The sequence below is a fragment of the Miniopterus natalensis genome, chromosome 17 (assembly GCF_054644295.1).
Source record: "Miniopterus natalensis isolate mMinNat1 chromosome 17, mMinNat1.hap1, whole genome shotgun sequence".
Taxonomy (NCBI): domain Eukaryota; kingdom Metazoa; phylum Chordata; class Mammalia; order Chiroptera; family Miniopteridae; genus Miniopterus; species Miniopterus natalensis.
This window is the reverse complement of record NC_142097.1, coordinates 26,207,733-26,231,511: the sequence shown is the minus strand read 5'-3', so window position 1 is coordinate 26,231,511 and position 23,779 is coordinate 26,207,733. Positions and strand designations below refer to the sequence as shown.

General features: G+C 41.2%; 1 protein-coding gene across 5 annotated transcripts; it reads left to right on the top strand.

Annotated features, from left to right (window-relative positions):
- The first annotated feature begins 2,635 nt into the window (after positions 1-2,635).
- Positions 2,636-23,196, top strand: CBX1 (chromobox 1). 5 transcript variants are annotated; one of them, XM_087826171.1, is made up of 6 exons: positions 2,636-2,853; positions 4,792-4,952; positions 12,572-12,748; positions 13,221-13,398; positions 14,207-14,301; positions 22,530-23,196. In XM_087826171.1, the coding sequence occupies exons 2-6, from the start codon at positions 4,897-4,899 to the stop codon at positions 22,678-22,680; spliced, it is 657 nt and encodes a 218-aa protein (XP_087682297.1). In that variant the 5' UTR covers positions 2,636-2,853; positions 4,792-4,896; the 3' UTR covers positions 22,681-23,196. The 5 variants fall into 5 exon arrangements, with proteins under 5 accessions (XP_087682297.1, XP_016057811.1, XP_016057808.1 ...); XM_016202325.2 differs by lacking the exon at positions 4,792-4,952 and having other exon boundaries at positions 12,575-12,748; XM_016202322.2 differs by lacking the exon at positions 4,792-4,952 and having other exon boundaries at positions 2,637-2,853.
- Positions 23,197-23,779: the final 583 nt, after the last annotated feature.

The window sequence follows — 23,779 nt, the reverse complement described above, 5'->3', positions numbered from 1 at the left end:
TGTTGTCTCTGTGAGTTTTTGCTTGTTCACTTGTTGCTTTTGATTTTATATCCCACATGTGAGTGAAATCATATGGTTCTTAATTTTTTCCATCTGACTTTTTTTGCTTAGCATGATACTCTCAAGATCCATCAATGACGTTGCAAATGGCAGTATTTCATCTTTTCTTGTGGCCGAGGAGTAGTCCATTGTATATATGCACCATATCTTTATCCAGTCATGGCCACCGTGAATAATGCTTCAGATATTTTGATGGGCAGATCTCTCAGCGGTGTCGGTGTCAAGCAGGGAAGCCTTTGTTGAATTATAGCTGTTCAACTTGCAGCTTCAAGAGCAGAGGCCAAGGGAACCTCTCATGCCACCATTCTTCTGTCATCACTCAAAAATACACCTTTGTGAATGTCAAATTCTAGTTCTGTTCATTGTCTTTAAGGGTTTTTTTTCTAGCTGGATATTGGACTGTATTCTGAAGTCTAGTTTCCTCCAATATTTGGCTAGAACTCTCCAATCTAACATTTCCAATTTTTTACCACTCTTTTCACTTGGAATCACTATGAAACTGAACTGTCCCTTTCCCAAAGACATGCAAGTTAAAGCTGGTCTACTTGATATAAACTTCAGGGAAATCACCACAACAGCTCATGTGTAAACAGTCTTTGTGCCTGTCGTTATATGGCCAGTCGGAAAGATTACCAGAGACATTCAAACTGCAAACCAGAAAAATCTATCAGATTGCCACTGCTTGCCCTACTCCACTTGAAGATGCTCAGAACCTAACATCTAGAAATCTCTCAATTGGCCACTCTCCAAACTCAGAAACTAAATTTATAATTTGCTTGAACTATTAACATTTTTCTTTTGTTTCTATAGAAAGTCCTTTCATTAAATTACCAATTACTCACATCATATACAGACCTAATTTAGGTGAAAACTCACGTGCAACACCACCTCCTGAAATAAAACATCCTCACGTTCATTTTATTCTAAGTAATCATGAGGGTATGTGTTTGCTAATACATCATGCATGTCTGTGCGAATAACTTATAATAAAAAATTGAAACCCACTTGATTTATTTAATTGGTTAAATCTTGGCTCCTGGGAATTTCTGCTCTGGAGAATTTTTCAATTCTCGGTTAAAGTTCTCCTTACAGTCATCATATTAACTTCTCTAGTGTATATATACACTCGAGGTTTTTAAATGCCTGTTAGCAGCCGCTCAGGTGCCACTGTTATCCATTGGATTAAATGAGACAACTGGATTAAATCAACAATTACCACATAAATGTTGAAGACAGTAACTACATGGCCCTCCGGCCTGATGACTCACTAATGGAAATAGCAAATGTGTGATTTTTTGGCCTGACTACATGAAAGGTGGTGACAGAATAATGCTGTAATGGTTGGTTATACTCTCAGGTTTCTGAGATAATGACCTAAAGGGGGAAACTGTTAAAATCAAAAACAAATGGAGGCCTGGCCAGGTAGCTCAGTTGATTGGAGCATTGACCCAATACTCCCAAGGTTTTGGGTTCCAACCCAGGTTATGTCATATACAGGAATCAACCGATGAATGCATGAATGGGTGGAACAACAAATCGATGCTTCTCTCTCTCTAAAACAAATAAATAAATGAAAACAAAGGGAGGCCAACTTTAAAAATTCCCTGAGCAGGCAAAACCGGTTTTGTCATACAAGCAAAGCTTAATTTAGCTTATTTTGTAAGACTAATTTTACCTGGGTCTTTCTTGTTTACGCCTCTGGAAATCGTAAGCAAAACTTGAACTATTTCCCAAGGTTGGTATGAGGTAAGCACTGACCAATTCCCTATCATTTAAGAAAATTCTAATATTATAACTAGTAACTGTGAAGAATTAACAGTCACTGCTTTCCCAATATGTAATGCTTTACAACAATATACCTCTAAGCCTCATTCCGTGTTTTGGTTTAAGTGCTCAGTTTGCAAACTGAGTTTCTGGTGTGTGCCCAATAAATTTTTACTAATTACTACTTGTGATTCATTGTTTTTTCTTTGGCTGTTTCTGAACCTTAGACAGAAGCATGGTTTTTGCCTATTTCTGTTTCTTTGGAGTGACTGGGTGAGGAGTGCTCCGGAAGACAAGGGGGTTCTGCGCTAAAGCTATGAAGCACCCTAAAAATGCTAAATTCAAGATGCCATGATAACACCTACCAGAGGGACCTAACCTGGTGTAAGGAGTCAGGGAAAGCCTCGAAAGAAAAGTAATCTAAAGGCTGAGAAGTAGGAGCCTTACAGAGATTTGAGGAGGAAATTAAGGATTTCAGATTATTGGAGATTTTGTAAAGTTCTGGTGAGAAACCTGTTAAGATTCAAAAATTTCGAGAACGTGAATTACTGTCCAGAAGTGGTTCATCTTTCGGACCAAGCATCAAGGGACTCGCTTATAAAAGCACATGCTCTAATTTTCTAGGTTTCAGGGCTCTAAACTACACACTCCCCCAACACTTGGCAGGTTAAAAACTAAAACTCCCTGAAATCCTCGAAAAGAGAGCGTGGCGGCGGCAAAAGACGCGCGCAGCACATCGGATCTTGTAGTCTCCGATGGACTCCGAGTCCCATAGAGCAGTGCGGCAGGTCACCGCGCCTGCGCACTGCGGGCGGCGGGCAGCGCAGAGTGCGAGGCTCTTTTGTTCCGCAGAGGAGAGGGCCGTAGGCTTGGGCCTACGGTACGCCGCTTCAGTGCTTCAGCGAGGGGCTTGACGCGGCAGCTCGGCTTGTTGCTTTTCTGGGCGCCACTCCTCCGCCCCCCGCCCCCAACGCGTCGCGCCAGTAGCGCTGCACCGATTCCTCTCGTGCTCTTGGGCGCTGCTCTGAGGTAAGGAGTCCGCTAGAGGCGGGGGAGGCGGCGGGGTCGCGGGGGAGGCGCGCGGCGGTGGCGGGAGCCCTGGGTGAGGGGCCGCAGGCTTGCGGTGGAGGTTGGAAGCGGATCCCGCGCCATTGCCGCGCGGGGCTTTTCGCCGCGCGCCGGGGGTCAGACGCCGAGCGCCAGAAAGATGAAGGGGGCGGGGCGGCGTATCCTGAGGCGGATGTTGAAGAGATTCGGGGTGGGCCTAGCACTTGTGGGTCGCTCTTTGCGGCCTTGGTAGACTCAGACAATGCTGCTTGGGTTGGATGGGCGGCTGCAGGATTGTACTGGAGAGGAAAGACTTCATAGTAAATTGGGAACGGGACTGGCTGGGCAGCCTTGATGCTTGAACATGTGTGTGGAGGGTTCACAACTGCGAGACCGAGGTTTAGTAATGTAACCTGAGAATTTGGGTCTGGTCCGGGCTCCCAGAGGAATTTCGCTTGCAAGTAACTTCGAGTAAGTTGTAAGAGGGTGCTGCTGGGCAGCCCAGGGTGTGCTACTGGAGGAGAAAGTCTGTTTACTAAATCGAGGAGGGGGTTAGGAGAAGGAGCAGCTATTTGCCTGGCTTGGTTCAAGAGGGAAAGAGCAGTTAGGGTAGACAGCGGATGTTCCGGGAGCATTTCTGTTTCTGCAAGGTGAAGATAGAGAAAATCTGGCTGCCCTTCCTTCCTCGTGGGTCCAGTGGGGAGGCTGTAAAAACAGTGTGTGAAGAAAGGGTGGTACGTGCTTTCTTCTCATTTCCAGGTTTCCTACTACCTTCACTCCATGATTCCTTTAGGAAGTTAAAAGTCCAAGTGCAGCTCTTACTTTGATTCCGAATGTGTGTCATACGTTTTTATCTGGGATTGTTACTGGTCACAAAGGGCAGTGAAACTGTAGGACTGTGTAGATGAGCCAATATTTTAAGGAATTAAGTTAGGTTTTGAGGGATGTGGGAAATTGGGAGACAAAAAGGAAAAGTTTCCTTAGATTGTCACATCCTCCCACCCCCTTGGGCTCTTTGTGGTTTTTTTTAGCCAGCCTTTCCTTGTTGACAAATTTGAATACAAAGTGAGCTTTTTCAAAGCTTCATATGAAGGTTTTTTCATGAATTTGTGTTATATTCAGACATATTGGTTTAACTTAATTGAACTGGAGTTTACTGAAAGATCAGTTACACTAGAACCTTTGGCCCAGAGTAGATAGCTTCCTCAATTATGTTAAGAATCATGTCAACAGTTTGAAATCGCTCTCACAGGCCCATGGTTTTGGAGTAGATGAATGAATGCAGTTGGGAAAGTAGTGCTGTTTTTCTTTACTGGGTGCTTACAAACGTTTATATAGAAAGTGGTATGATTGAAGGACACCTTGTTGGAATCGGTTGCCCCTTAATAAAACTTTAAGGTCGTTCAGCATCTTCAGTCATTTCTGACTTTCCCTGTGTTTCTATTTTTTTTCCATTGGATGCTGTAGTCTAAATTGTTTTTCATTAAAAAATGTAAATAGTGTGTAGCCTGGTGCTTCTAGCTTCTTGATTAAAGAAGACCAAGCAAGGATACCCTAGTCTTCTGTATTTTTGACTACAGGATGCTATTATTTTTCTAACTGTACATAGAAAGAAAAGAAGCAACCATTGTATCTTCTGGTACCCATTTTAGTAGGAAAATGTTTCTTTTTGAGTTCACACCATTTAAAAAGAATTGATGCATTTTTGTCATTTTTCTAGTAATTTATCTTTGAAAATCTCCCTTTTTCAATATTCTATCTCCGGTGGTATAACAGATTTTGAATTAGACTTGATAAATATTTCACTTCATAGTTTCTCTGAAGAGGTTTTTGTTATTGTTTATTTTGAGAATGAGAAACAGATTTGTTGTTCCATTTATTTATGCATTTATTGGTTGATTCTTATATGTGCCCTGACAGGGATTGACCCCACAACCTTGGGGTATCCAGATGAGGCTCTAACCAACTGAGCACCCTGCCAGGGCTCTCTGAAGAAGTTTTGGAATAAAATGCAATGACTAGTTTATGAGCTCACGTAAGATGGGGCCATGTCTCTTGTTCATCCAAGTGTCTGGCACCTGGTAAGCTGTTCAGATTGTTGAATGAATGGCTAGGGCCTTGAGATCCTTTCTGAGAATTCCATGTGTTAGTCAACAGAAAGAATTAATGTGCACTTAGGTAACTAGTTTGCCTGTCTTCAATCTATGACCTTTGGCAGAGAACAATTGTTGCCTGTTTTAGCCTTGGTTTTCACCCTGGCATTAAATACAGAAAAGGTATGCAGATTGTGCAGGTGACAATTTTAGGTATTTTAGGCAAGGACTAGAAAGCTCCATGTTCTGGGTTTCAACAGCAAGCTATATAGTTTGAATATTTTCGGTTTTAAAAGTATCTTCAAAAACCTTTTGTGTCCTTTGTATAGTTAAATAAGTATTTCCCAATAGTGATATCTGTTGGAAAATTGAGTAGCCTTTCCAAGGTTAATTGGAGAAGTTATTCAAATATGGACAAAACTCAGATCTGTATGTATTTGAATTGAATAACTTGTGTTAAATCTTTCCTACCTTTAGTTTTTATGATTTGCTGACCAAAAGGGACAACCTAATTTGTCTGCGAAATTGTGCCTTTCTCTTTAATGGTATCTAACACATTGAAGGCCTAATAGAACTATGGTACTTGAGAGGTTAGTGTCAGTAATCTGGTTCTGTTGTGTTATATCTGTGAATGTTTTGGTCTCTGCTTTTAATTCCAACTTAGTCATAATTCTGGTATAGCTTTCTAATCATTTTTATTTCATCTTAAACTAAAAGATTTGCTTCAGCCCTAGCTGGTTTGGCTCAGTGGTTAGAGCATCAGCCTGTGGACTGACGTGTCCTGGGTTCGATTCCTGCTAAGGGCATGTACCTTGGTTGCAGGCTCAATCCCTGGCCTTGGTTGGGACACATGCAGGAGGCAACCAATCGATGTGTCTCTCTCACCTCTCACCTCCCCCTCCCCCTCTCCCCCTCTCCCCCTCTCCCCCTCCCCCTCTCCCCCTCTCCCCCTCTCCCCCTCTCCCCCTCTCCCTCTCTCCCTCTCTCCCTTCTACTCTCTCTGAAAAGCAATGGAAAAAATGTCCTCAGGTAAGGATTGAAAAAAAAAGATTTGCTTCATATATAACTGTGTCCTACTAACATTTGCAGATCCCTGTGGCCTCTCAACCCAAATCTATAGTCTCATCCACATCCACATACTGGAAAGGGGTTAGCCAAGTTTCTGAGTACTTCTCAGATAATATTCTAATTTTATTCACACACCAGTATTTTAGTACTAGATCCTGAAGGAATTCAAAGGCAGCAATTCCTGCTCACTGGCGTGGCTCCACGTTTGAGCATCAACCTATGATCCAGATCACAGTTTGATTTCAGGTCAGGGCACATGCTCGGGTTGGGGGCTCAATCACCAGCAGGGCGTGTGCAGAAGGCAGCCAATCAATGATTCTCTCTCATGATGTTTTTATCTCTCTCTCCCTCACCCTTCCTCTCTAAAATTAATAAAAATATATGTATTTTTTAAAAGGCAGAGATTCCTTTAAAATGAAACCCTTGTTCATTGGATTACAAGTTCTTGTTTTCTGCTCAGTAAAGTTTTCCATCTGGAAAGCATTTGCCTCACAAACAGCCACAGCTAGCAGACTAAAAGCAATTTGGAAACATGAATCAGGAAGACTACAAACTGAATATACTACACATGCCTTTACCTGCCTTTTGATGACTGGTGTGCAGTTGTTAATGCTTAGCAAAGGTACTTCTTCCTTGTTTTCCCTTTAGGGTTTGTAGGTCAGACTTATCTTGCTGATCATTCCCTAAAAAGCTGACAACTTTGGACTTCTAATCCCTAATTATCTGAGTCTGAGACGTTCATCCGTGTTATCCATGTAAGGTTCAATACCTTACAAGGCACCAGACCTATCAGTGCTTTGGTAACTGCAAGGAAAAGAGAAATAATATTTGGCTTGGTTGGGTAGGCTTTATGGAAGAAGTAGCATTTAAGCTGAGTCTTGAAGTCTTAGTAAATGGGTAGAATTTTGATAGCTGATACTAGACAGGAGCACACTATTTTTTTTTTTTTAAATATATATTGATTTCAGAGAGAGGAAAGGAGAGGGAGAAACACCAATGATGAGTCATTGATCGGCTGCCTCCTGCACGCCGCCTGCTGGGGATCGAGCCAGAAACCTGGGCATGTGCCCTGACCCGGAATGGAACCCAGATCGCCTGGATCCTAGGTCGAGGCTCAACCGCTGAGCCACGCTCGGCCTGGTAGGAGCACACTTCTTGATAGTGAGCAAGGCCATGCACCAAGGACCGTGCAGGATATGTTCAGGTTAGGTTTTCTGTTTTGATAGCAGTGTAGGTTTTGTGAGGGAAATAGGAGTATAGAATGGTAGGAACCAAAGGATGTTAGATGTTTAATACTCCGGTGTTTGGACTTGAAGAAGGAAGAGGCCTTGTAGACAAATTTATAGCAGATACCTACCACTTTCCTATTCAGTCTACTCCCGTCTAAACTGGTTTACACACCATCTACCTCAGACAAGCCTCATTGCTTTTGTTCACAACAGTTCCTTGAGCCAAATTGCCCTCCTCCCATTCACCTTTTCAAATGCTTTTGGAGTTTGGCTGCAATCCCAACTTTCAAAACCTTCCTTAATCACCCCTATTCATTCCTCCAATCCCTGTAGTGCTTTTGTGGCTACTTATTATTGCTTATATTTCTTTTGTTAACTATTACATACTCTTGCCGTTTCTCCTGTTGAAATGAACTTCAACTTTTTTGCCTTTTTGTATTTTATCTTTCATTCCTGGCTTTGTGTCCTACTGTTGGGGGACTTTGGGAAATTTTCTTTTCTTCAGTAAGCCTTAGTTTCCTCATTTGTGAAATGGACTTAAAAGAGTTGTTATGAGGATTGAATTAAGTGCCTTTATATGCATTAAGTGTTGAGTATTCAATAAATGTTAGTTGTTGTTATGTTGTTATCACTTACCCTTAGGGATTCTCAAAAGCTTGTACTTCTTGGATGTCCTTATATCCCTCTAGCTTGACCAAACAGCTCCATTTGCCTGAGTCTGAGAGAGGGTTCTTGTGATGTAGAATTTACTTGGTCACCCTGTATTCCACCCAGGCTCTTAGTAAATGCTTATTGATTTGATTTGTTTTTTTTAAATAGTATTAAAAGTTAGTAGAGCTGTAGTTATAAACTTTTACAGCTATTAATTGACTAGGTCTTAAAGCTAGAGGCTAAGCAGGGGGAAGGAAAACAAGGACTAGAAAAAAGAGGCTAGATGAAAGAATGAGGCGGGGAGTGATAGGCACAATAATTGTCGTCTGTTCCTTGCCTACCACTCCCCTCAGTCTAGCTGTTTCTAATCTGGCCACATTTATATTCTTCATAGAGCATCCTCTTCTCACCTTAGGACTCTGAGCCAATTATTCTCTAAACCTGGTATGTTTTTCTGGTTTTTGCTGAATTGTCTCCTTGTCATTCAGTTCTCTGTTTAAATGTTACTTAATCTAAAGATTTTTTTAATAGTACTTCTCACTAATTTTTTCTCGCCTATTGTCTGTGCCCTGCTTTGCACATACATGTATGCATACTCCAGTCATGCTAACTTACTGATCCACATTAGAATGTAAATTCTAAGGGACCAGGGATTTTATCTCATGTTCACCCTGTTTTTTAGCCCCAATCACATAATAGGTGCCCAATAGACAATTGTTAAATAAATGAATACTATAGGAGCATGTTCATAGGAAGTGTTAACCAAAACCTAGTCTGGGATACTGTAGGTGTATTTGGGTTTCTTAAAATTGGCGTTTTTCCCAGTAATTGTCTCTCCAGAGTTGTTTAACTTTGAAAATTCTACACCATCTAACTGTTGTCAATTTAAAAGACTCAAAAGACTTCTGGGCACTTAAAAGCTTCGTTACTGCTTGCTGGTTTGATTAACAATGAATACCTTCATATTCCAGTAACCAGTTAAAAATCATTGTGCGTTTTGTGGGGGGTTTTTAACAGCGATTTCTTCCAAGGTCTTTTCTGAAAGGAAATCATTGTCATTCATTTCCTTATGTGCTAATGCAGGGATACCGTCTCAGGAGACTTCCCTGTCCCTGTCCTCCCTCCTCCTCCTCCTCCTCCTCCTTCTCCTTCTTTTTCCTTTTCTTTGCACAGCCAGAGGGACTCCTCCCTGTGCAGCCAGCTCCTAGTTCTGCCAGTGCAGCAGGGTGAGTTAGCCCAGCCTTGCTAGATGTCCTTACTGAAGTGTTGTGCTCTTGGTTAATTGTGTGACCTTAGGTGATTTATTTCATGTAAACCTGTTATCTTTGAGGTGTCAATAATACCTGAATGGCTTGTTTCACAGGATCTTTTCTGTGAAACAGGATGAAATGAGATATGGGGTAGCACTTTCTAAACTGTAAAGTGCAATACAAATGTAAAGTATTATTTTTCTAAGCATCTTCAGATGTGGCAGATCCAGTAAATATTTAGGTAAAAGTTATAGCATCTTAATTAACTAGATTTTTTTTGTCTACAACCTCATGATAAACTTTTAGAAGACTTGTCTAGGGATTAAGATTTGAGTTCATCTAGAATTGTTTGCCTTTGTGTACACTTCTTGTGATGTTCTTTCAGATATTTTGACCTTTTGTTCAATGATTATGGCACTTTTAATATCATAATTTGGTTGCCAAGATGCTTAAGGGGAGTGGAAATAGTGCTGACTAAAGGTGTTTTTCCATTATCCTACTACACTGATCTGAGTTACTTTGAAATTTCCTTGCAAGCAATTCCAATTGAGAGCTCTCTTTCTAGATATCTCTTCTGGTGTTTAGAGACTGCCTTCTTCGGGGAGAGGAGGTTTCTCTTGAAATAATCCATTTGGAAGTTGTATGAGAATAATTGGCCCGTCATAATATTTAAAGGGGCTCTTAGCTTTTCTGAAGGTACTAGATTCTGTGGGAAGATTGGGTTGCATCTCTACTGATTTTGAAAACAGCTTATTCAGGACCCTAGAGAACTACCTATAAATAAGGGGGGAAACTCACATTGGGAAGCCTGGCTGAGACTCTCCAATATAAAGAATCCAATCTCTGAAGGTAGGTGCTGGGATGAGCCAGTTAAGAAAGCTCAGGAGAAAAGTGGGAGTCTGTTTTCTGCATTCTTTACTTCTTATTTAAGTTCCTAGAACAATGATTTAAGTGAGTAAAGATGCAAATCAAGAGTTCCTACTTGAGCCTTAGCCCGTTTGGTTCAGTGGTTAGAGCATCAGCCCGCAGACTGAAGGGTCTCGGGTTTGATTTCAGTCAAGGGCACGTACCTCCTGTACATACCTGGATCCCCAGCCAGGTTGGGGCGTGTGTAGGAGGCAACCAATCAGTGTTTCTCTCTCTATCTCTACTCTCTCTCTCTCCCCCCCCCCTCCCTCCCCCTCCTTTTCCCCTCCCCCTTCCACTCTGAAAAGCAACAGAAAAAGTGTTGAAAAGATACTCTTAGCTTTGTGTTCTGAAGTGGGGGGGAGGTACCTTGGGTGTTGCTTTAGGCCACACTAAAAGCATCTCTGAAAACATTGTTTTGTGTCACTGTGCAAAAGTTCAGAATACCTTTAGTGGGAGAAGTGTCTACATTTTTTCTTACTAGACATTAAGCTTCAGGAAGGCAGGGACCATTTTTTACTCTGTTGAATCTCCAGTATCCAGCAGTGTCTAGAATTTTCTAGTCCCCAAACAGATGTTTGTTTTTTCATTAAGTCAGCATTGCTCATATATGCAGACATGGGAATATCTGAATGTAAGCAGAAGTAAGCATCTGTAGATAATATAACTGATTCATAATGATGATCCTGACTTTTATGAGAAGTTTGTTATTTAAAAAATAAAATAAAAACAAAGAGTCCGGCTAGTGTGGCTCAGTGGTTGAGCATAGATCCATGCACCAAGAGGTTGCTGGCTCTATTCCAGTCCAGGCTTATGCCCAGATTGTGGGCTCACTCCCTAGCAGGGGGCGTGCAGGAGGCAGCCAGTTGATGTTTGGTGCATTGATGCTTCCGTGTCCCTCTCCCTTCCTCTCTAAAATAAATTTTAAAATATTTTTTAAAAAGTTTGTTGTATTTCATATAGTCTATAGATGGGCTGTTTCTAAAATACATTCTATAGGTACAGGCCAGTTTTAAAGTATTTTGAAGAATTTCTACTTACTAAATTAGATTCCTTTTCCTAAGGATACTAAGAACAACCAGTTTAACCAAACCAAATTGCCATTGACTTAAAATCAAACATGGTAGTAACTTCTTTCTTGTTTGGATCCTCTGCCATACTCTTGATTCTTAGTATCTCATTCTGGGCAACTGATCCATCAATTAGTAGATTTTGGCCAGTTTTGTAGATCAATTTTGTTGTGTTGGTATCTTATGGTGCCACCTACTGACACAAATTGGTAAACATAAGGCTTTAAGCCTACCAGCAGTCAAAGAGTTGTATGAAGGACAAAAGAAAATAGATTTATAGGGGACTGGAATTTTAGCACTGGGAAAACCCTTAAAGGTTACCCAGCCTGATGATGTATTTTAAGAATAAAATCAGGCCTAGCTGGGCATGGCTCTAGTTGAGCATCGACCTATGATCCAGGCGATCGGGGTTCGATTCCTGGTCAGGGCACATGCCCAGGTTGTGGGCTTGTTCCCAAGTTGGGGGGGTGCAGAAGGCAGCCGATCAGTGACTCTCAACATTGCTGTTTCTTTCTTTCTCTCTCTCTCCCTCTCTCTCTCCCTCTCTCTCTCCGTCTCTCTCTCCCTCTCTCTCTCCCTCTCTCTCTCCCTCTCTCTCTCCCTCCCTCTCTCCCTCCCTCTCTCTCTCCCTCTCTCCCTCTCTCTCCCTCTCTCTCTCTCCCTCTCTCTCTCTCTCCCTCTCTCTCCCTCCCTCCCTGTCCTTTCCTCTCCCTGAAATCAATAAAGAGATATTTAAAAAAAAAAAAAAAAAGAATAAAATCAGGTTCTGTTATCTGTGATAACTAAGCTCCCCAACCCCAACTCATTTTCTAAATAATTGCAGTTCTCCGGTTCAGAGAATTTCATAGTCATTATGGCATATCTCAGCCTTAAAAATAAACTAAGTAGAGTGAGAAGTTAACGAGAAACTTGTGAATTATGAAGTGTAAATTAATGGTGGCATTCAGAAAAGACTTTATAAAGAACCTTAAGGAGACTGAAAAGAGAGGGGTGTTTAAACTGTGTGGAAGAATAGGTTATAGGCATATACAAAAGGGAAAATCAAACTAGATGTTTAATAAATAGGACAAACTATTTCCCACAGTAAAAATTCAAGTTTGGTACTGTAATGAAATGGAAAACTGTGTTAGATACCATGCTTTATAGTAAAAAGGGTAGTGGGAACTTTTAAACTTAGAACACATGTAAAAGTTTTATGTGACTATGCAAGAATAAAGAAGTTTTGCTGTGAGATTAGGCTGTTTTATGAACTTTCTGGCTAAGTATATCAGCAAATTTCATGATGAGTTGAAGATAAATAGGCATAGCACTTAAATAAGCAGCACACATTGTTAAAGTCATCTGTGATGTCCCAGCTTCTCTTACCATCCGTGTATTCACCTAACCAACAAGTGTGCCCTTAAATGTCCTTTTTATTTTCCTTATCATTTTAGCAGCGTCACACTTTATACCAGAAAACTGGCGGGCACTATGGGGAAAAAACAAAACAAGAAGAAAGTGGAAGAGGTGCTAGAGGAGGAGGAAGAGGAATACGTGGTGGAAAAAGTTCTCGACCGTCGAGTGGTAAAGGGCAAAGTGGAGTACCTCCTCAAGTGGAAGGGGTTCTCAGAGTAAGTTTCACTGACCTGGGTAAATCTGTTAATTTAGTCACCAACTATTTCTCAGGCGTTTAGTAATATGCAAGGCCTAGGGTGCTCTGATGGGTACAGTGTGTCTCCGGCCTGGCCTTCATGGCTTATAGTCTAACTAGAAAAATGATCTATATGTACCAAGTGCTATAATACAAGCCAGTGATTTCTGAGGAGCAGTTTTGTGTATGGCTTTAGACTGATGTAAATTTGCAAGAGAAAATAATTTTTCCTTGAAAGAGGCAAGTTTCTAAGCTTCCAATTTGTACTAAAAAGTCCTCCCTCCCCACCCAGGAGATTTTAACTGCCCAGTTCTTGGTATTGGGCAAAATCTAGTCATTCATTGTTAACTCCTCTTTGCCAAGGACACTAGCTCTTGTCCTCCTATGCTTCTCCTTTGTATGAGTATGCTAACTTTAAGTGGAAAGTGACTCACTGTGCCCTCTGATTTCAGTGAGGACAACACATGGGAGCCAGAAGAGAACTTGGATTGCCCCGACCTCATTGCTGAGTTTCTACAATCACAGAAAACAGCACATGAGACAGATAAATCAGAAGGAGGCAAGCGCAAAGCTGACTCTGATTCTGAAGACAAGGGAGAGGAGAGCAAACCAAAGAAGAAGAAAGAAGAGGTAAGGGTAGGAGTAAGAATTGTTACTAGCCAGAAGTCTTACTGCTGTCAAAGAAGCTGAAAGCCAGATAATTTCAGCACTTTTGTTCTGCTGCTTCTTGAATATCAGCAGCCATCTCAGTCCTTCTGGAATCTTAGATAGCTAATGCTTACAAAGTATTTGGGGGCTCACTACTCTCACAAAGCCACACAATCTACTTTTATCTGAAGGTCCAGAAACAATTCATTCCTTTTTTTTAAATGTTATTGTTTTTTTTAAAATATGTTCCTATTGATTTTTAGATAGAGGAGGGAGAAGGATAGAGAGAGAGAAACATCGATGAGAGAGAAGTATCTGTCAGCTGCCTCCTGCACACCTCCTACTGGGGATTGAGCCCACAACCCAGGCATGTGCCCTTGACTGGAAATTAAATCAGTAGCCTTCTGGCGCACAAGGTGACACCCAATCAGCTGAGTCACACTGGCCAGGGCATATTCAGTGTTTTCATCATTACAGGTTTGAGGTAGCTATTTTAATCTATTCTCAGTTCCTTAAAGCAGGTTGTCTGTTGAGGGTGAAGAAACCTTTGTGAACATTTATTTTGCTTGATATCTATGTCCCTTTTTACATGTGGGAAAACCTCAAACATTTCGGACCTTGATGGGATAATCACTCAGAACGATTTTAAAAGGTCTGTGACTCAGGACCATGGTATTGATGAAATATTGGCAAACGAGTTTGAATACACGAATCAGAGAAACAGGAGTAACTCCAGTTTGGATAGCAGTCCCACATATTTAAAATTGTTCAATCCCTCTGGTTTTTGCAGTCAGAAAAGCCACGAGGCTTTGCCCGGGGTTTGGAGCCAGAACGAATTATTGGAGCGACAGACTCCAGTGGAGAACTCATGTTCCTGATGAAATGGTGAGTTTGCCAGTGGCTCTGTGTGGTTGTTTTTTTCTTCTCCCGTTTGTTCCATGCCAGAGAAAAGAGCTGGACCTTCGAAATTCCAGTCACCCAGGTGTGAAATCTTTAAGATGGCATAGTCCTTCGATAGTGACCCTCGGCCTGACTGCCAACTTGGACTCATGATTTACAGGTAGGGGCCCTTAGGGTTTTCAGGTCTTTGGCCATTTTTTTAGGAGGTGGGAGAAAATCTAGAGTGGAGAGGGTATGGGGAGGAATCACATTTCACTTTTCTAAGTGAAAGGAAAAAGTGTGATTGAACCACCCTCCCCTTCTACCACCTCCTTGATAAAGATTGGGCTGGCCCCAGGCTCAGAAATTCTGTTAATTAACTTCTCTGGGTTAGGAAAGAATTTCTGTAGCTCTTCCCTTTTCGTTAATTGTTAGGTTCATTCCAGTGTGTACAGGTTCTACAGTTCCAGGATCAGCCAGCAGGGGTCAGCAAGACCTCTTTCCTATATTCTGAGCATAGAGCAAGCCTACTTTTTTCTCCATTAAATATAAACACCAATGTTAGTAAGACTCCATGAAACAGCTTACTGGAAACAGTTGTCTTGAGAATCTTAAGAACTGTAATTAACCCAAAATTTTCTATAATTTCCCTAGTCTCTGCCCAAAAGGAAGGCCCCCCCCCTCCTTTTCTCACCCCTTATTGAAAATGCTTGTACTTTTTTCCCTCCAAGTGGATCTCAATCATTGTTTTTAAAATATAAGTTAGGGGCAAGTAATTCTAAGCCTTTGCCTATGAAGCAGTATTCTTTGTGCTTTGTCCTTTTGTCAGTCTAGCACCTTCTCTGAAATTCACATCTATACTAATTCCTCTCCTTTAGAAGGTGGCCAGAGAGGCCCAACTTTAACACCATAGAAAGTCTGTGTCACAGCTAGCTAAACCTCTGTTTTCTTCCTATGCATTTCCTAGGTATTTACTGAATCTGACTTTTAGCTGATTTATTGCTAGCCAATAGAAGAAAAGGTTTTTTGCTTTTTCTGGGGTTTTTTGTTTTGTTTTGTTTTTAAGTTATTTTTAAGATGCTGCGTTCGGAGGGAAAGAACTGATTCCAGGAGTTATTCAGTGCAACTAGAATACACTTTTTCTCTGCATTTGACAAGTCTGAGTTATAGTAGTATCTCCATATTGCTTAAGATTACATTCCTTTGACTCACTGCTGTTTGTAAAGATTATAGCTAAATATAACTCTGTAGGTTAAAATTGATGTTGATTGAAGTTTATTTTCCTGAGGAGTAGAGATACTTTTCCATTTCTGAAAATAGCAAATATTTCTATGTAGTGAAATGACTGAACTTATCTCTGAGAGTATTGTTGAATTGTCAACAAGGGGCAGCCTGCTTCAGGCTCCCATACTGTTATACTCTTTTCCCTCCCATTCTCTCGAGTCCATTATTCAGAACATACCTTACCAGCTTACTCTTTGGTGCTGTGTAGCTGTGTAGCTTTGGTTTACCTCTTACTGGGTTTCTGGAACTTGAGTGGTGCCTCTTCAGAGATTCTATCATATATCTGCTGCCTGCCCTATACTGTGGGACGTTCCCAGTGACCTGAAGATAGAGTTTACTTCTTTGTCCCTTGGAATGTGGATGTGATTTTCACATTTTGAGAACATTTTAATATTCAGAAGAATATAGAGAATTATGTAATAGTTCATTCATTTTCTACCTCCCAGTGTTGAAAAACCATTTCAAAGTACCTGGGAGTTGTGACATATCTGTGTGAGCATGGCATTTGATAATGTTAAACAGTATAATTAGGGGACAGCAAGAAACTGTTCACCTGCATTGGCTCTGGCCAATGTGAGATTGGTATTCAGTGTTATCCAACATAGTATGAAATCCTATTGCAATGCCAAGATCTCTCCATGGGCTCTTAGCAGCCTGACATACGGCTTTCAGAAGAGTGCAGTAGCCTCTCTCCTTCCCTCAGAGAATCCAAGTCATGCTTTTTTTAGCCTTTCCCAGAGGTTCACATGTGATAGATTGAGTTAGGTCACCTACCTTTTGACAAAGATACCCAGAGGGGATTTTCAACAGGAGATCTACAAGGATGTCACTTGACTAAAAGCTGTCAGTGAATGCTGCTTGGGCCATGTTAGCACCCGTCCCTAGCTTACGCTTCTGAAATTAATATTTTTTAAAGCCCTATCCCTTGGGTGACCCAAGTTGGGAGACCACTAGCACCTGGTCTCAAAGTCTCTCTGTGCTTTGTTCTGCAGGAAAAACTCTGATGAGGCTGACCTGGTCCCAGCCAAGGAAGCCAATGTCAAGTGCCCCCAGGTTGTCATATCCTTCTATGAGGAAAGGCTGACGTGGCATTCCTACCCCTCAGAGGATGATGACAAAAAAGATGACAAGAATTAACTCTCCTGAGTACTAGCCCCTGTCACATCTGACTGTGGGTTTCAAGTGGGGAGGGGAAGGAGTTCTACTTGTCTTGAGGTGGCTTGAGAAGATGTCCTTTGAAGAGCCAGTATAGTTTCTGTGCCCTACAGCAGCCCAAGTGCTTTAAAGCCGTTCCATGCTGTATAGTTTGCACACCATCCAAGTGGAGGGGAAGGAGGATAAGTGTTTCAAGGCAACACATTCTGCACTTTGCTGAGAAGAGCAAAGGGCCTTCTATGAAGGACAAATTTTGCAGAATGGATGTGTAGGAGAGCAAAAAGCCACTGTAGATCTTCAGAGAGCATCTCCACAACCACAGCCTTCTTCCCAATAGTGTTAACTGCATTTTTACAGCGTAGCATGTGTGTAGTTTTTGGCTATTACTGGTGTATTATTTGGGGGTGGGAGGGATGGGGTAGGAAGGGAGATGGGTAGGATTGTTTTTGTTAAAATTTGGGGCCTGGTTGGGGAAATGGTGAAACAATGGAAAGAACAAACAACTAATGATTTGGTTTTGTGTCCAGAATATTTTATCTTTTCAAAAAAAATGTCATTGGCAATATGATTGAGGACTGTGAGAGACTGTTTAAAAGCTGTGAATGCCTGAAACTTACAAGCCAAGGTATTCTCTGCCTGCTTAATGCTGTTCCCAACAAAGGACTAAGCCAGTTGATTTTACCAAAGCTGCCATTTGGGGGGTGGAAACTGGTTGAGAATGGAAAGTCTTTTATTGGAGCATATACATAGGCAGAGCATTCTGTCTTAGAGGTGCTAATTCTTGAAATTGACAAGAAGACCCTTTTCTAATTATGAAGCTATAAATATTAGTTTGTCCATCCAAGCTACTGGCTGAGGTATTTGGGGAGGGGAAGAGGGTGGCATAGGAGGTGTGAGAGTAAAGAGAAGGACCCATATTCTTAGGGTGGAAAACTCTTGGAGCCTCTCTGTTTTTTGAACTTTGAACTCTGAAACGATTGGTGGCAGGGTTCAGTCACTGACAGCACAAGTTCATCAACTCACTTCAAGAGTTGGATTATTTCAAAAGCCCTGGTCTCAGGAGAAGACTGAACTTTCGTTTTCATACTAGGGCCGTGGTTCACTTTAAAATACAAAACAAAAATTCTTTTTTAATCCTAAGAATTAATACCCAAAATGCTGTCTTGACTCATGAGATTCATCAGTTCTTGACATCATCCAGACCTGCATCTAGAACTTCATTGTAAAATCTTTTTAGGCATGTGTTAGATTTCTGTGAAAACGTTGTTTAAATGTAAACTTCATACCACACTGTCAGTTTTTGTCTTAATAAAACTATATATAGATTTATAATCCTTGATTTGTCTTAAGTCTTGCCAGAAACCCTCCTTGCCTTTTATTACCTTACAGGTTCAGCCTGTTGAAAACAACTTCCACATCTGGATGGTTTTATTTCTTGAACACCATAGGCTTGAGAATCTGGTGCCTGGCCTGAGTCTTTGAATGGTCTCACTACATTAATTGAGTAAATATTTATTGAGTATTTATAATTGCTGCAGAGACTATAAATTTTGTCACATCATTCTGTCTTCGTATTGCTTAAAGGTTGTTTGTTCAGCACTGTGATCTGATAGCACTTCCAAACTACGATACGTTTGGAAACATGGGGTTTTTAATTAGGTTTGGATCCTGGCTCATGTATTTCTTATATTTGTGTGACCTTAGCTAAAGTCAACTTTCCAGAATTTTCAGGAATTGGCCTTGGATTTGATTACTGAATTAAAATGTCATCTATTTTCTTAATGTCGTTTTTTGCCTATAATTCTAGAGCCAAAATGGGACTGACTAGACTTTCATCGTTTATAAAAAGGGAAAGTGGGATTTCCATTGAGGTCAAATCAGTGTAACCAATTCAGCTCCCTCTTTAGTACAAAGCATTTGTTTCAAGTAAACTGATGTGTAGATACTTCTTTCAAAAAGTCTCCTAGGAGTTTGGGGAGGCATAAGTAAGATGGAGCTGGGAGGCTTTTTCTGTGCAGAGGTCTGAGTGTGTCCTTGTAGTTGGCAGCAGCAGAACAGTCAGTAGCTAGATAAGAAGAGTTGGGGTGAGGTGGGCAGTGGTGTTCTGGTTCTGTTCTGTATCATAAGATGCACTGAAATTAGCCTTCAGCCTTGGTATGTGTCCAGAATGGGTTGCTATTCAGTTTTAGCCTTAACCTTTGAAAGCTACTTCATTGTCTTTTCTGGATTCCTGAACTCTTGTAAAACCATGTCATTCTTTCCAGGGAGGACACTGAAATTGATAATACAGACAATGAAAATTGAAGTGCAGATAGATATTCACAGTGTTATCTTTAAAAGCCAATTGTCACATTTCTAGATTCAAGGTTTAAGAATAAGTTTTTCTCCAGTGATTATTGAAGCCACAAATGCATGCAGAAATGTTAGAAATAAAAAATATACATAGGCACAACAAACCTTAAATCCCCTTTTGAAAGTATTCAGGGAACATTTCTTCAGGCAATGCAAAACATGTTTGTTGGATGGCTTCATTGAAATTGCATCATCATAGACCTCTTGCCCAGGGCTTGAAGAGGAGATAGGTTATTGCCTTAGTTACTGTTACTAAAGAAGAGGTTACTAATATGATAGCATCATTATTGGAGGTTTCTTACACTGGCAAAAGAAACCTTGCTCCTCCACTGTCTTCTGTTGACTTTCAGGTTGGTACAGTAAATGACCAGTATAACCACCACAGGAGCATTCTGTCAACTGACAGTGCTCAGGATTAATTACTTCTGCTTTTCAGTGTCATTTGAAAGTTTTGACTACCAATTTTAAGTAATTTTAATAGTTGAGTTTTTAAGTACTTAATTTCAAATATAATCTTACAGACCAGAACTCACTCACACTCAGCTCAATTTAATTTTAACCCATGGCCGTTTGGTGGTTGGTCATGTGTGCTCAGCATAGCCTTTGGCCTGTGGCATTGGGAATCAGTGTTATAAAGTAATTACTTTCCTCATACAGAAAGGGGAAATGATAAGAGGAAATTGTTACTCCAAGATAATTTGGTGGGGCTGGAACTCCAAAATGCAAATCTTCTGCATTGGCTCCAGATCCTGAACTACGTATGGAGGTGGATTCTATTTGAGATCATACTAATCTGATCTACAAGTTGGATCTTCTCATGAGGATGTTCTTAGATAAAAATTGAGCTGATAGGACTGAACCAAGACCAGGTTCAGTGTTTTCCCTCCTAGAATTTGAAATACTTGTATCACTATCAGGCCAGCATTTAGCTTAATAAAGGAAGGAGTCTTGGCTTCACCTTGCCTTGTGGAAGCAAGTAGGAAGCAAGCAAGTAGAGGCATCCTGATGTTCTGGTGTGTGGTTAAGGAAGTTTGATAGAGCTTAAGATCCCCAGACAACCATCAGTCTCTGATCTGCACATCACCGTTGGTTTGACCGTTCAGCATTGAGGTTTTCTCCAAAAGTTACTGCTTTCCTAGACAGTGTCAAGTTGCTCATCTCGCTTATATGAATGACTTTTAATTGACCTTGAGAGCTTCCTGCTGAATAAATTGTTGAACATTGAAAGCAAATGAAATCTGAGGTAAAACCATCCTGCTGGGATGAAAAGCAGAGCTGGCTCTGCTCTTTGGGGGCAAGTACAGCAGCACAGTTAGTTGACCCTTGAACAACACAAGGGTTGGGCACTGACACCCCTCCCCCACAATTCAACCCATATATAACCTGACTCCCCAAAGACTTAATAACCTACTGTTGACCAGAAGCCTTACCAATAACAAACAGTTGATTACATTTTTGTATGTTACATGTATTATATACTGTATTGTTACAATAAAGATGTCATCAAAAAATCATAAAATACATTTACAGTATTTATTGGGGGGGAAATCCACACGTATGTGGACCTGTGCAATTCAAACACATATTGTTCAAGGGTCAACTGTAGTCTGTTTCTAAGGCTTTTTTTCCGTTAGGCCAGTGACGTGGCAGAACTCCAAGGTAAGGTTGAAACATTAAGTTTACAATATGTACTGACAATTCAGTTCTATAGTTTTTGTTTATATTAAATGGCTTGTATTAAAACATTCAACAGCAGGTCTGGGTCTGCACTGTGACCTTGTTGATTGGCATGGTGGTAATAGTACCAAAGCCACTGTTTACTCCACGTGGATTTTTTAAATCCTAGTTGACTTTGACCAGTCCTGCCCTGTTTACTGTTTGCATATCCTGTGGTCTGGCTGGAGAACTTTGGGGCCTGGCTCTGAGACAGGGCAGAGCACCAACTTTGGTCTTTCTCCACCTCTCCCCATGTGAACTGAACTAGGTTTTGTTTCCTTGGTTAAAATAGCATCTGAAATGAAGTAACAAATACTGTGCAACCTATCTCCAGTCTGCCGTTAAGGTTAGACTGGAAAAGAACCAGCTTTGAGAATATCATTGGTATTTTTGTGTACTCAAAAAGGAAGACAAGAGTTTCCGTCCAGCTGATTTTGAACTCCTCTTTAGCAAGCTCCCATACCCTCTTCAGGAGACAACTGGTGCACTAGATTCTGTTTCTCAATTCAGGCAGATGTGAATTTTCAAAGAATCCCTGGACAGAACAAGGACTAGAACTCAAATCAAGTGTTAAGTTTCACATGATTTCCCCAGAGTCCCCCTCATGCTCCACAATAAAGTCAGAACTAGAGGCAAGGAGAATGACTGACCTGTGTGAGACAGAGTAAAGGTGAAAGGGTTACTGTTCTTGGTACACTGACAAAATCACAAGTCAAAGGTCTGTGGGCCCCTATCCACCTCCCAAATGAATCAGTGGTAGGAAAACAAGGCTTAACCACTTAGGATAATCAAGCACTTAGGTTTTGCCAAAGAATTTCTATGCTTGGCAGGGAAAACAACTTCCAGAGAGGCAGACGCCAATCTAGTACCTGTATTGGCATGGCATATGGATAGCGTCAATGAGGAAATGAACTTATGGCTGGAGGTGCCCTAAAACTACTAATTCAGTCTGAGCTTCTACAGCTGTTGCTCTAACCCTGGCCAGGCGATTCAGTTGATTGGAGCATCGTCCTGATGCGCCAATGTTGCCAGTTCAATTTCTCGTCAGGGCACATGGAGGAAGCAACCAATTAATGCATAAATAAGTGGAACAACCAATCAATGTTCCTCTCTGTCTAAAAATCAATTAAAAAAAACTTGCACTAGGTCAATGCCTACTGGATGTGGTAGGAGACTTGAAAGTGGTGGGGTTATGTTTTCTGCAAGGCACTTTTTTCCAGTTATTTGCCAAACAAACCTGAAGAGCAGCAAGGCCTGGTGTAACCTGGGGTTGTAAAAGCAGGGACTGGGGCAGCCTGAGGAAGACAAGGTTCTTTGCAAAGTACCTGCCCAATCACCAGCTGTTTTGACTGTTGTTTAGCTTTCCCCAGAAAGGATGCGGAGTCAGCCATGGAGGCCAGGTCTTACAGACACTGTCTCTAGATCACTATTTTACCCTCTCAGTTCTATATTCCTTCTATTTTTATTGATACTGAAATAGCCCCCCCGCTTCACTGGTGAGACCTATGCGGGGCAGATGTTGAAACAATGGATCTGTTTCCATCTCGCATGAATTAAGACATATGGGAAGCTGGTTTGAATGAAGCCTGGGACTGCTAAAGTCAAGACAAAGCAAGCTGCCTACCCCTACCCCAAGCAGGTCATGCTGAAGTTTGGTCCTTAGTTAAGGATTGAGGCCTGCTCATCTCTTTGCCAACCCTAAAATCTCTTCTCACTTCCCGTCTTAGGTGTAGCAGCTCTTTGACAGACCTTACTTGCGTGAGTTCCGTCTTCCTGCCAGAAAAAACCTTGAAGCTGGAACACCCACTCCACCTGCCAGCAGCAAAAGAGGTCAGCCCCAGAGCAGTGCTGACCAACTTGGCCCCAAGCCCTAGTTAATCAGCATGATCCTAGACACAACTGTACATTTCTCCATAAGGGGACATGGGAAAGGGGGTGACAAAAATACTTTAGAGGCAAAACTAGCAAAGGGTGAGGAATTTTTCACTTGAAAAGTCTTTACTAAATCTAAGCTAAAAAAAAAAGTTGCAAAACAAGTTATAGCCCCAATAGTGTACTAAACAAACCAAAATACACATTTCTATGTTTCTAGAAGGGATACAAAAACGTTACTTTCTGAATTTTGTCAGTTTACTCTTCTCTATATTTTATATATATTTTTTATCAGCAATGAGTTTTTCAGACTAAATTTTTAGTCTTTTTTTTTTCCCCTCTGAGAATCTTTTATCTGGCTGACAAATATTAAATCCTAATTCAGGAAGAGCTCTTGTTTGACCATTCCTTTCCAACTAGAGATGAGGGAGAAACCATTGTAAATTGAAACAAATTTAAGAAATCAATGTTATTCCTGTAATTCTATTCCACCCCTTAGAATAAACTCTAGTAGTATTGAAGGACTAGGCTGAGCCAGATCACAGTGGTATAGGGAAATTCAAGATCACAGGTTCCATTACAAGGATCACAGCTTGTCCAGTAATCTCAGATTGCCACTGAGCATTCATTACTCAGGCATTTGCTACGTACCCCAAGATGGGCATATGGCAGTTCCAGCAACCACCCAGTACCTTGGAAGCACTTAGCACTTCAGAGGCTTGGTATTAAAGCAGGTTTGTTTTTAGGGAAAACATACTAGTCACCTCAGCTGGGGCTTTCTGATGCCTTAAAACCTGGGGTCTAGGTTCCTATTTCTCTAGTTCTGTGGCCCTGCTATGTTACACTGAAGCACTTGGCATGTGTTGGTCCTGTTGATTTCTCAGGTTTTCACGATCACAGTCTTCACTGTGATTACAATGCTCTGCAACCCTTTGGCAAGTAGGGCACAGTCAAGATAAATGCAGTTTGTTGCAGGTGGACAGGTAAGGATCTGGGCCAAGTGACACCATCTCCACCTAACCTAGCCCTTTGAGAAAGGCCCAAAGGATTCTGAATCCTTCCTCTGAGAGGATTCAGCTGGTCAACTTTGTAAAGTACGTAACAC

What these genes read in the sequence shown, in the direction of transcription:
- CBX1 (XM_087826171.1), top strand. Translation starts at nt 4,897, where the DNA reads ATGAGCTCACGTAAGATGGGGCCATGTCTCTTGTTCATCCAAGTGTCT. An exon ending in ATCCAAGTGTCTGGCACCTG is followed by an intron (nt 4,953 to 12,571) that starts GTAAGCTGTTCA and finishes TTATCATTTTAG; the next exon opens with CAGCGTCACACTTTATACCA. An exon ending in CTCATGTTCCTGATGAAATG is followed by an intron (nt 14,302 to 22,529) that starts GTGAGTTTGCCA and finishes TTCCCGTCTTAG; the next exon opens with GTGTAGCAGCTCTTTGACAG.